This window comes from Tachypleus tridentatus, chromosome 6 (genome assembly GCF_004210375.1).
Source record: "Tachypleus tridentatus isolate NWPU-2018 chromosome 6, ASM421037v1, whole genome shotgun sequence".
Classification (NCBI taxonomy): domain Eukaryota; kingdom Metazoa; phylum Arthropoda; class Merostomata; order Xiphosura; family Limulidae; genus Tachypleus; species Tachypleus tridentatus.
Genome location: NC_134830.1, coordinates 114,729,502 through 114,742,209, shown reverse-complemented (window position 1 = coordinate 114,742,209; position 12,708 = coordinate 114,729,502). Strand labels below are relative to the sequence as shown.

Sequence of the window (12,708 nt, the reverse complement as noted above, 5' to 3'; positions counted from 1 at the left end):
AACCTATCATTGGAAAGGAAAAAGGTTTTTATGCACTAAACAGCAGGATTTTCAGCAGTGAGGCACAACGCAGCTGCTACAGGGGTAAATACATGGTAACTAATAAGAACAATACTAAATACTAATAAAATTTTCTGTTATTGATTTATACTTATTAAAAATATAAAAAACAGCAATTTATTTACGTCAAGAATTCTTCTTTCTTCCTTGTTACTGTTATCACATTTTTAAACTTTTTTCTTTTAAGAATCTAAAAGAAACTTGTACACCACTAACTTTTACCTTGATGGGTGAGAATCTCGTGAAGTATTACCAACAGAAATATTCATCTTGACTTCCTGTAGTTGCTTTTCATATTCATGTGAGGAAAGGGTAAAGGCAATAATGGAACCGACATCTTGGTCATAAACAATTATGGGTATCTTGTAGAAGAATGTTAAAAAAAAAAGATAAACATCATTTTATTCACTGCTTGAATCATTCTAGTTATAGGTTGCCCTTTGATTCTACTTGAATAACAAAACACACCTTTCTGACGTGTTAACAAGTATACTGTGTGGCAACATAAGAGAGCTTTCTAGTGTAGCTAGATGATACATTAAAAACTCCATTAATAAATCTGGTCAAAACATTTTACATGGAAAAACTGCTAAGTTAAAATAAAGGGGTAAGTTATGTGAATTTGACACAAAGATCTAAATTATATAAAAAGTTAATCCCTATAGAGAAATAAGACAAAAGTGGGTAAGTTAAAGAAAAAGAAAATTTTACCCTATTTTCATATTCATACTGTTGCTCATTCCAGCTACAATAAAAAGGACCTTTTTGTAGCTATAAACTAATTTTTTTCTACAGTTCAATTCACTAAATACAACAAAGAAATGGTTCTCTTCCACTTCTTTTATCCATGTTAACTACAAAAGGTAAACATTCTTTTCCTTTATTTTCCTTGGTCATCTACCAATTATAACAACCTAACATTTTATACTATTAAAACCCTTTTGCAGAATACAAACTTCCTTTTTGGCACAGAAAGTAGTCTAGAAGAGAAAAAACACAAGTTCCTTGAAAATCTTATGCACTTAAACAATTATTATTTGAAAATCATTCTAAATGTTTATTATTATTCCTTTATTAGTTCATAAAAAGAAAACAAATTATTTTAGAAACTTTATTTTATAGTCCTACCATTTTCCTAGGTTTTCTAAGTAGTTGATAAAAGAATATAACTTTGAAATATAAAACTTTTCTTTCATGCCAAAGATGTATGATCACAGCCCTATTCACATACAAGTTAAATGTACAAACTGCAATGCTCTTTAAAAAGAGGAAGGAGGAATCTCAACCAATCACAAATGCCATCACTCCATCATTTTTAAACATTCCAGGAAATGCTAGCATGACTGAAAACATCAGTATTTTAAAATTAGAAAAGATTATAGCTCTGTTAAAAAATCAAGGTAATGAAAGAAAGCTTTGACCAAGTGTCAACCAACATTTTGTCAACCAAAAACAAAGTGTTTTTTACTACTTTATTCTGAGAAAATGTATTTATATTTTTGATATTAAAATCAGTAATACTTCAATTATAAAAAATGAGAGTTTCTTTCAATTGGTTGATAAAGATCTTTATTTATTCATTATTTGTTAGCTGGAATGTTTTTCAGCAATTCCCTACAAGCTGACATTTTTTGTTGTAAATGTAGACTTTTGCAACATTCTGTTGTGACCTGTTTACCTGATGACTTAACTTAGTGAAATGTTAAAAATGAATAAATTTTATAAAGAACTAGACTAAAAAAATTTTTTTTTAAATTGATCTTCAAAATTTATATACACTTCTTTCAATTTCAAGACAACAGAATCAGAACAATATATGAATAATAAAATTTGAACAAAACTGAAACTAAAGAACTTTAATATTTAATCATAATTCTGTTTTCTTTTTTAATGTTTTGATTGATAAAAATGCATTTGAAGTTTGTAACAAGCCTAAATAACATAGTTTCAGACAGATATCTAACTATAGTTTCAGAATAGTCTCAGATTACATGCTTCATTAAAAGCATGAACAGCAATAGTATAATTATAAACCTTCAAAATCTGGTGGTATTAAAGTATTTACCATAAACATAAAAAAATAACATAAACTGAAGCCATAGAATTCTGATGTACACATACCTTTCCTGAACAAGTGGTCAAGTAATGTTCTGAAGGGGGAAATGGGCTCTGAATTAATGCTGCACCAGGACTGGAAAGCCATTGACTAAGGATCGTCTTCACTGTCCGCTCCTTCTTTTCTGGACGTAGACTTCCGGAATCCTCATCTATTCATATTTATGTTAATTTAATTTAATAAGTAAAAAATATTTTAACTTCATGGAAAAGTTAAACAGCAAACATGAAAACTTACAATTAAACATTACATTATGCTCTGTAAAATGATTTACTGGTAGGTTTTCCTTTTTAGTATTTTGATATCAAAGGAAACAAAATATAGCCTTTTAAAGTTGGAAAAATATTTGATGCAAACATCTCCAGTTTCATATTTATTACAATTTATAGATTTTATATGTATGAAGATGCACAGGTATAAAAATAAAAATGTAGAACTTGTTAAACCAACAAAAAAAAAAAATTTGCCTTTATAGCAAACAAATCCAAAAAATGAACAAATCATTACGTCATTTAACTTTTTCAGTTCAATTTAGTTTAACTAATAACTCTTCATCATACTGATTTCCCCAATTAGGAAATATGGTATAAATTTTATTGTTATAACATATTATACAGCCAAACTCAATACACGTTTTACGCAGTTGACCATCCCTGAGTTCATGTAGAAACTTCAACTTACTAACTGAATTGATCAACTGCGTGATCAATTGGAAACTATCAATAACTGGAAACTAATTATTCATAATATCCATAATATAACATTTAAAAACTGATCCACCATATGGTATCAAATAATAAATTAGGTAAAGTGCAATATTATTTATATACATAAATTAATATGTTACTGTATGGGGAGTTAAAAAGAGGGCTAAAAACCCCATAAATATCATATGCACATGACCATTATTAAAGGTCTTAGTATATTTCTTTGACTTGCTAACAAAAGCTGCTCTGATGAGCTTTGAATAGATAAAACTGCAATCATAGGCAAAAGGCACAGCAAATAAGAGAATGTGTTAAGTCTCTATGTCCATAGTGTAAAAAAAATGGTCCCCATGCTAAGTATTTTTTATTTTTGTGACCTTCCAATGACCTCAGCCATGCAAAAACTAAATACTTATATGTTGGGTCATATTCCAAGTACATATCGACTTTTGTCCAAATCAATTAGTTGTTTGAAAAATCTTGCTGAAAAACACACACACACACAAAAAAAAGAATGAAAACAACTTCCATTCACCTTGAGTAGCAGAAGTAAAATGTTTTTTTTTTTTACACATGTGAGGATCAAATACTGTTCAGTAAATAAGCTTTAAAACAATTAATAATAGGCAATATTTACAAAGCTTATTGAACTTGAATGCATCAAAAAAGAAAATACACATGAAAAACTTGCCTCCATTCTTAGTACTACTTTTAGTCACCACGCTATCGGTAAATTTTTCAGTTCCATCAGACTTTGACCTTTCATGACCTCTTACTGGCGATGATTTCAAATTATCTTCTTCTATTAAACAATGAAAAAACAAAGTTTTAAATTAATAACAAAACACAATGCATTCCAACACACATTTGTGAGACGAGTTATATATTTCTATGGTCAACATATCCACAATATACTGCTGTCTCACAAAAACAAAACAATGGATTCAAAAATAAAATGAAAACATTTTTGATTCACATTTCAGGTTTAAAATATTTTAATTTTAATAAAAAAAACACTCATCAACTACAAACCTGAAAGTTTTAAATCACCAGAAAAATAGAGTATACGAGAACCTACTATGTTTACAAATATATCTTATCATTTAATCAATCTGGAATACTACTTTCAAAGTCTGTTTATATATAGATTTTATTTAACCAATCTGCAGAGCTAACTTCAGTGCCTATTTTTATAAATAGATCTTATTTAACCAATCTGCAGAATTAACCTCAGTGCCTATTTTTATAAATAGATTTTATTTAACCAATCTGCAGAATTAACTTTAATGCCTGTTTTTATAAACAATCTTATCATTCAACCAATCTGGAGAACTAACTTAAGTGCCTATTTTTATAAACAGATTTTATCATTTCATCAATCTGGAGAATTAACTTCAATGTCTATTTTTATAAAGAGATCTTGTCATTTAATGAATCCAGAGAAATAATTTCAATGTCTATTTTCATTTAATCAGTCAGAAGTACTAAGTTCAATGTCTAAACGTGTTGAATTAAAGTTTAAATTGAACAAAAATAGTTTAAAAAACATTTTTAACTGTCCTGTAATTTAAGACAAAAATTTTGAAAATAAATTCTACTACTAACTTAAGCAAAACCATTTTTATTAGCCATATTATAAGAACACCAAAACAAAGATAGCTCAAGCTTCATGCAAGAGCATTCAACCATAAGACTTGAAGCATTAAATAACACATCCTACTTATGGAAACTACAAAATATATTGAAATACAATTACAAAAAATATATACAACTCAGATTAGAAAGTACAAAGGATATAACCATTTTATGACTTACTGCACTATGAATAAAGATTTTCTCACTTAACTTAAACAAGTTGGAGAAAGCTTGATAACAGTATGAATAAGAACTGGCTTTACACTAATTTTATTTTATATAATTAATAGTTTTAGTTTACTTTATAGGATAGAACATCTGAGATGGACCCTATTTGAAAACAACAACAGCTATTTTAAAAGGTCAAGGTCTCAGTAATTAATGAATTAATATTTCTAGAGTTCAGATAATATTAGAACATACGTATCACTGTTTTTAAATACAACTGTAGCAAGTACAGTGTAATTTTTCTAAAAAGCTATAACAAAGAAATTAAGTTTTTCTAATAATATCTAGTTGTTTTTGGCCAGTCTTGACAACAATATGCCCAAACCATGTTACGAAAGATGTTTATTTGCATAATAGCTAAGCTTTGTTTGTGAAATAGTCAAAATGTGTCCAACCACTCAGGTTTTATTTTGTACTTTGTCCCATTAGTTTTATTTTATCATTAAACTATAACCATTGTTCCTAACTTATGCTAATCCTTAATAATAATTTAATCAGCAAAAGTGATAATTGTACACATTTCCAATCTGGAAAGTGCAGATGTAACTAATTTGCTTTACTAATATGTTAACTATATTTATAATTTAAGAAGAATCATGAACTTTCCCACATTTTTCAAAGGGTCAAGTACTCTTCTTGTTATTATCTTAAAACAATTAGTCTAAGTAGACTGGTAAGGACAAATCGGTAAAAAACAAAGGTGCAAATCCTAAAAATAAATTTGATAAAATATTGCAAAAAGTTGCAGATTAAATGCCATAACCCTATTCTATGTAGTTTACATATAAGCTTCTTTATAATCTATAACTATTTTAAACATTTAGGATTCTGTTCCTATAGGTAAGTGTACTCTTAAAAGGACAGATGAAGCACTGCAGAGACAAAAATATCTTTCCTAATGCACATGTTACAACTCCAGGAGGCTGGAGCATGTACCACAATCAAAACTCCTTTCTTTTACTACACAGACAAGAATTTGTTTGTTTGAATTTCACGCAAAACTATACAGAAGCTATCTATCTAATTTAGCAGTATAAGGCTAGAGGAAAGACAGCTTGTCATCTTCAACTACAGCCAACTCTTGGGCTATTCTTTTACCAACAAATAGTGGGATTGATGATCATGTTATAAAACACCCTCACGAATGAAAGGGCAAATATGTTTGGTGTGATGGGGATTTGAACCTGTCGAGTGCCCTAACCACCTGGCTATGATGGGCCGTAAGACAAGAAAGATATAATAACACTCATACTTTATCACTCTAGGAGACTCAAACAGGTATAAAATTAGTTCTTTATTTTTGCACTATAGATACAAAAGCTATCTTGTAATATTCAGTGATACATACACATTTTATGACTACAGGAAGCTTGAACAGACAGGTATCACAATCAAAACTCTTTTCTTCTACTATAGAGACAAGAGCTACTTATAATATTTAATACCACACAATTTATGACTTAAGGAAACTGGAACAGACAGGTATCACATTCTTTTCTACACACTATACAAAAGGAAAATATATTTAGTAACATACACACAAACAATATGATTTCAGGATATTTGAACATGTAACACTACTAATGTTCCTTCCTTCCTTGTGCTTTATAGAGAAATAAGACCATTTAACAACACACACACACACACACACACACACTATATGATACCAGGAGACTTGAACATGTATACATCAAACATTACTTTTTCTTTCTTGCCTAATACCATTTGTGAAGAATATAAAGATTATTTCTATCATTACTATTGTTCTGCTAACTGAATTTTATGTTTAACCAACTGAAAAAATAAGCCCTAAAAATTTACAAGATTCCAAAGTTAGAAAAGTAAACTTCACTTGTAACATGAAAAGGAAAAGGTTCAATTTAGATTTAAAACAAGTAACCATATTTGTTCACATTTGTATAACTGCACACCAAGTACCCATGCAAAAAATCTTAGATTTACATTATTTTCATAGAACTGATAAAGAAACTTAGAACTTCTTCTATATCATATAATAAAATAGGCTTAGTTATTTCATTCTTATGTACGATTCTCTACGAAATCCAAAATAAAAAAACCAAGAAAACAAGATGATTTGATAGAATGAACTTCAGTAATTCTAAATTTGAGTAAAATATGTTTAAAAATAAACCTAAGCAACACATTTCATAACTTTACATGTATTAGTAAGGTATGTAGGTGTTTAACCACAATTAATTTATTACTTGTACATTATTTCCTGTTACACAACAAAAGATTACTCAATTATAACTAAAACATGCAAAGAATTGAGTAATTATTCAAACTAACAAAGAATTACACCTGTAACTATTTCATTGTGCATAAAACAAAATATGTATGCTATGAAGTGATACGAAAAACATACCATACTGCTGACTGTCAGTTGTATCACAACTACTCTCATGGCACTCTACTGATTCCCCTACATCTTCTCTTCTAACTGAGAGGGAATTAGTGTAGATTGATGAAAAACTGGCCTGAAAGCCTAAAATGAAAGTTATGAATTAAACACTAAACAGACGTAAATACAAAAGTGAAAAATCATGGGGGAAGCTACTCAGAATTCTCACTTTTGATATAATACTGATAAACATTGTTTTTAGTGATGAGTAACCCACTTGAAGTATGATTTATTAGTAAAAGTGTTAATACCCATACCAGCCATCCTGAGATACATTTTCTTTTTATAAAAATAAAGTGACATCACCCTCAGTCAAAATTAAACCAAGAATGGGGAATTAATCTTGTCAGAGTAAAACACAATCACTATAACATTAAGTATATGAAAACTGAGCTCCACACAAACTATTACTTTTGTTAAGAAATAATTAGTTCGATACAATTTAGTTAGTGATTCAAGAATTTAAATGTTATTTCAATAAACACAAAAGAACAGACTGCTACAGTAAATAAACAGTGTAGAACCTACTTAATAAAGACTACACACAGACACAATATCTAGATGAAAATATTAAATATTTGGATACCTATATAACAGTAGTTTGTCAAACGTCTATGCAAGTATTTTGCAGGGTGTGGATGAATCTTCACCAAAATGTGTACGTTGGTTCATTTTTTGTTTTTTTTTAACATTTATTACAATTTTATTTGAAAGAAGCAACTTTTCATGTCTTAGGATAATCTTTCATTAACCCATTCACAATGGGCTCAATATAATATAAGAGTTCATATAAATATTTGCACATGTTAAGTATTTACATTATAACTTTCAATATAGTAAGTGTACCTTCACAAAATCTGGTAGACTTTTAGTAAAGATAATAAGGCTTTATGTAGATAAAAAATCAGATTTTTAATGAAATATTTTTACAAAAGATTTGTTTGTTAAAATATTGAGTCTGTTCCACTACTAGTCCGAGTGCAAAGTTATTTCATGCTATGATTAAAAAACTATTAAAACTATTTTTCATCCCAAAAATCTAATATCATTTCTGTATTTTCTAAAACCTCCTAAATAAATTTCAAGTGTTTGCTTTCAGTAAGACTTTATATTTTATTTTCTAGAGCCTATGTGGGGTCTATCAACTGACAACCTTCTAACCATTATAAAAAAATTAGGAAACAAATAAAAATGATGCTTTTTTTCATGCCAGAATGACTACTTATTATAATAGAAAAATATAAATGTATTCTCAAGATGGCTGGTATGGGTATTAAAATGTACCCATTTACATACTTGTCCCTAAGACGTGTCCAGCAATGGTCAGTTGCAAACTATTTTTTTGTTAATGTAAGAAGATCGAAACACTGTTGTGTACTTTAATTAAAAGAAAGTGCTAATACACATACCAGCAGTTTTGAGAATACATCTTTACTTCAAGTGGGTTTCTCATCATCACGAAAAATACAAATGTCTTCTCTAAGTAGTTAAAGTCTTATAACGTTATATATTTGTTATTTTTTTATTATATTGACCTTCCAGTCATGCCTAGCTAACATTACACAAGTTCCACTGATGTGATGTACATACATTCATGTTATCGTATCGAATAACATAAAACTGACTTTGGCTGTGTTTTAGTGAACAAGTATTTTGTAATATACAGTCCCATTTCAATTTTTAAATGGTACACGTCATAACTATTTAAAAATAAGTTATGAAACTTATTTTTCTTAAAATATAAAACAATAAATAAAGAAGTAAAGCAAACAATTACCTCTTCTAGCTGCAACCTTTGAACTAGGTTGTTGCTAGACATAGGTTGTAGAGCTTTTCAAAATCTTGTACATAGAGGATATCAATTTTTTTTTTTTTTTAGGTTTTTATATATACGGTTAAATAACCAAAAAATCATAAATAATTATACTGATACCATATAATTCCACTACAATTTATTAAGCTTAGTAACTAAACTGTATTTAAGTCTAAAAAATATGAAACTTAGTGCAAACTAAAGACAACCTACCTTTTTGAAATCATGGTTTGAAAGAATGTGGTAGCCTTTTTGAGAGGTTAAAACAGCTGAGAAAACTACTAGGGTTACATTCTAAGGTGTTGATTGGTTATTCACATCATACAGTGAAGAAAGTATATATAAGAGACTGTTTCAAGCAATATTAAAAAGTAAAAGGGGCAATTGTGTTGATTTAGTACACAAGCCACATCAACAAAATAAAAATATACGAGGTTCTTATTTTATATTCTAGCTTAACAATACTGGTAATTTAAGTTCTTAATCTGTACAAAATTATAGACTTATTATTTTTGATATCATAAAACTCCTAATTTTAATCACTACTATATTCAACATACCGTACGATCCACTAAAAAACTATATTTAACTGTATTGTTTTAAAACTTACTTTTAAATTAAGAAATTAACTCATATATAATAAAGTTTCTCGACATCACTGAAAGTTTGAATTATAATCTTCAGTTTGATTCCAAACGTACTGACATACATTCATAAAATAGTAGTTCAATAAAGTTTTGAATGCAAGTCAACAAATGCAATGACATGGCCTTTGGTCTGTGAGCATTGCAAAAGAGTTAATTATGAATTTACACAACTTCTATCCAGGGGACGGATACTCCAGATAGTATCTATACTGATACAATAGTACTGTCTGTTGTATGTTCATGTAATTACTTTGTTAGATGTTAAGGGATCTTCACTAAAATTGATATGAAGGTTTATTAGCTTCATATAGAGACACATGCAAATATTCAGTTTTGTGGGTTTTACAGACATTTTTGCATTTTTTACAATTACCTGGGCTACCTGTGCTATGACCACACAACATATGGAGTTAAACTATATAAAAGTAACACAAAAATAAACACACTAAAATATACTTACCTTTTGATATATTATCTTGTTTGTTGTTCACAAGTAAAGATTCTGGGCCTCTACCCACATTTACAGGTTCACTGTTTACCCTGTGCAGGATTGGAATACCAGACTCTCCTCTGAAGACAGCTGTACTAGGAAACTTTCCCTCAGAATCAGTTAAGTTTTGTTTCAATAGTTCTAGAGAAGGAACAGGGGCTTTCTGCTCTGTTGATGACAGTCCTAACTCAGAGAAAGATGAAGTTTGTGAGTAATAGCTTTCAGAAGAGATGGACTGGTTCAGGTCTTTGTTGGATCCACTTAAGAATGAGGGCTGAAGAAGACTGGAATCTGATTCAATGATCTCTGTACTTGATGTAATGACCATTTCCTGAAGATTCTTTGAAGGATCATCTTCTGGTATGCTTAGATTTTCAACTGTTGTCTGAGCTAATGTTTTAGGCAGCTCAAGATTTAAAAACTTCTGACTACCACTGGAAAGAAGTACCTCAGTTAAATATGTGTCCTAAATTGAGAGAGAGAGGAGTCACTAATGAAACATTTCAGAATATTTATTCAAAACATAATAATCAAAGTGTTCTCTCTTCTAACAACCACATTGAGAGAAGTACCTTAACTAAATATATGCCCTAAATCATGAAAGGAGACAGTCACTAATTGTGTGTGTTAAGATATTCCTAACATAATAATCAACATGTCTTATTTTCTGACAACCACCAGAAAGAAGTATCTTAATTAAACGTGTCAAAAAACAAGAGAGAAGACAGTAACTAATTAAATGTGTCAAGATATTTCCTAATCACCAAAATGTCTTCTGTTTGAAAGTTTCAGTAACAAGTGTAGTCAAAAACACTCTTTGCTCCAAACACTGACACCTGTGTTGATTGTTATTGTTAAAATTTTTCATACAAATGTAATAAATGTGGGAGTTAAACATTTTAAAACACAAAAGCTACAAAGATTTTTATGTTTAAAGTTTACATTATGGATATAAAAAAGCAAAACCTCTAGACTATTTATTTTAGACAACTTGAAATAGATTAATTACACAAAATTAACTATTTATTATTAAGAACTTGTATAATATATGGAATTTATTATATATCTGTTTTGGTGGTATTTGTAATTCTTTCATAGGAGATACACTGCATTAAAGATACAATTCAGGTTAAACTACTTTTCAATTATATGGAAATAAACAGGAACCTATACAGACTTTTTGTGTTTTGATTTTTTTGTCGTTGTTAGAAAATAATTAAAAGAGGGCAATAAGTGTAGCAGTTTTTACCTTAACCATCAAGCAAAAGACTTTAATGCAGGACGATACAAGAGCCTATACGAAATAGCATTAGTCACCATTCTATATAAATATCACCTTAAAGCCACATATGTAATCTGCATGGTCTAATAATTGCAACAAACACAATAACTTGTTCTAATAAAGTAGTTTATGGTCACTTTACCTTTCACTAGCATAAAATCCATAAATAATAAAGACAGAATACTTATTAATAAAATTCTGAAATATTTTGAATGATTTCAAGTGAAAACACCAGCTAATTTGATAGCGTACATTTTAAGCTTAAATTTTATATTTAAACTCAGTTTTGAAAAAGCTATTTGTCAATGTATGACACATTTTAACACCATTGTGAACTACATTCTAAATGTTCAGAAACTTTGTAGTTCAAGCCTGTCAACTGAACACAAAATAATTTTACAATTATGGACATATTAAGGTTGAATTAATCTAAAATAAATATTTTACAGAAATAGAAGTCTTGCTCAGATCAACAAAAGTTAACAAGTAAAAACGTGTACATGTTCATACTGTAATGACTTTTATCCATTCACAGTTAGATAATAAACAACAATAATTTTAAGCATTTATTTTCATTTCAAGATACTTCTAGCTGTGTACAGTAACTTTAGTATGGAGTTAAAGTAACTTGTAGTTATTTATTTTTTGATTGCTTTCTTCAAGTATGAGTACACACAGTAGTTGTTGGTGCATGTTTTTGTTTTCTACTGTTCTGAAAATTTCTGACACTGATTGGCAATAGGAAAAAACAAACAGTATTTTAATAATTCTTCTTTGAAATAGTCACAATGATACCACTTTATGGTTTGTGACCAATTTTGTAGTTCATAAAAATGAATTTATATAAAGATTTATTTTATGATCTGGTTTTGTTTCCATTCTTCTCTTCGGGGACACACATGGCTATGGTGTAGGAAAGTGTAAAAGAACTGACTTCAGTAAAAGAGTAATCACAATTACTTTATTGCTATCTAGTAATATGTGCTGCTGGATGTGGGCACAGTATGCGTGTTGGTTTAGTGAGCATGTAGTAAATAACTATCTAGACCCAGCGTTCAAAAACAAATGGCATAATAAAACAGAAGAAGCATCCATATTTTAATAAAATCATTTTCAAAGCCTTTTGGTGCCCAATTTTAATAATAATCAAGTACTACTTTAGAGATTAGAACTGTTTATTGATACTTATATATAAAAATCAGTTGCAAGAAAACAAAACTCTCAAGGCAGAAAATAAAACCACAAAGACAAGCAAACAATAGAACAATCACAAGGATAAACAGGAAAGAAAACCAGAAATATAAGCAT

At 29.1% G+C, this 12,708-nt stretch overlaps 1 protein-coding gene across 3 annotated transcripts in view; it reads right to left on the bottom strand.

The window, feature by feature from the left end:
- Positions 1–12,708, bottom strand: part of fab1 (1-phosphatidylinositol 3-phosphate 5-kinase fab1) — an 84,657-nt gene that overhangs the window by 6,504 nt on the left and 65,445 nt on the right. For 2 of the 3 annotated variants that reach the window (XM_076507118.1, XM_076507119.1), the window contains exons 29-33: positions 10,089–10,584; positions 7,133–7,252; positions 3,575–3,685; positions 2,182–2,327; positions 283–422 (exon numbers count right to left, since the gene is read on the bottom strand). In XM_076507118.1, coding sequence (XP_076363233.1) covers positions 283–422; positions 2,182–2,327; positions 3,575–3,685; positions 7,133–7,252; positions 10,089–10,584 — 1,013 coding nt within the window. The remainder of the gene's footprint in view (positions 1–282; positions 423–2,181; positions 2,328–3,574; positions 3,686–7,132; positions 7,253–10,088; positions 10,585–12,708) is intronic. The other variant, XM_076507120.1, reaches the window with a different exon arrangement.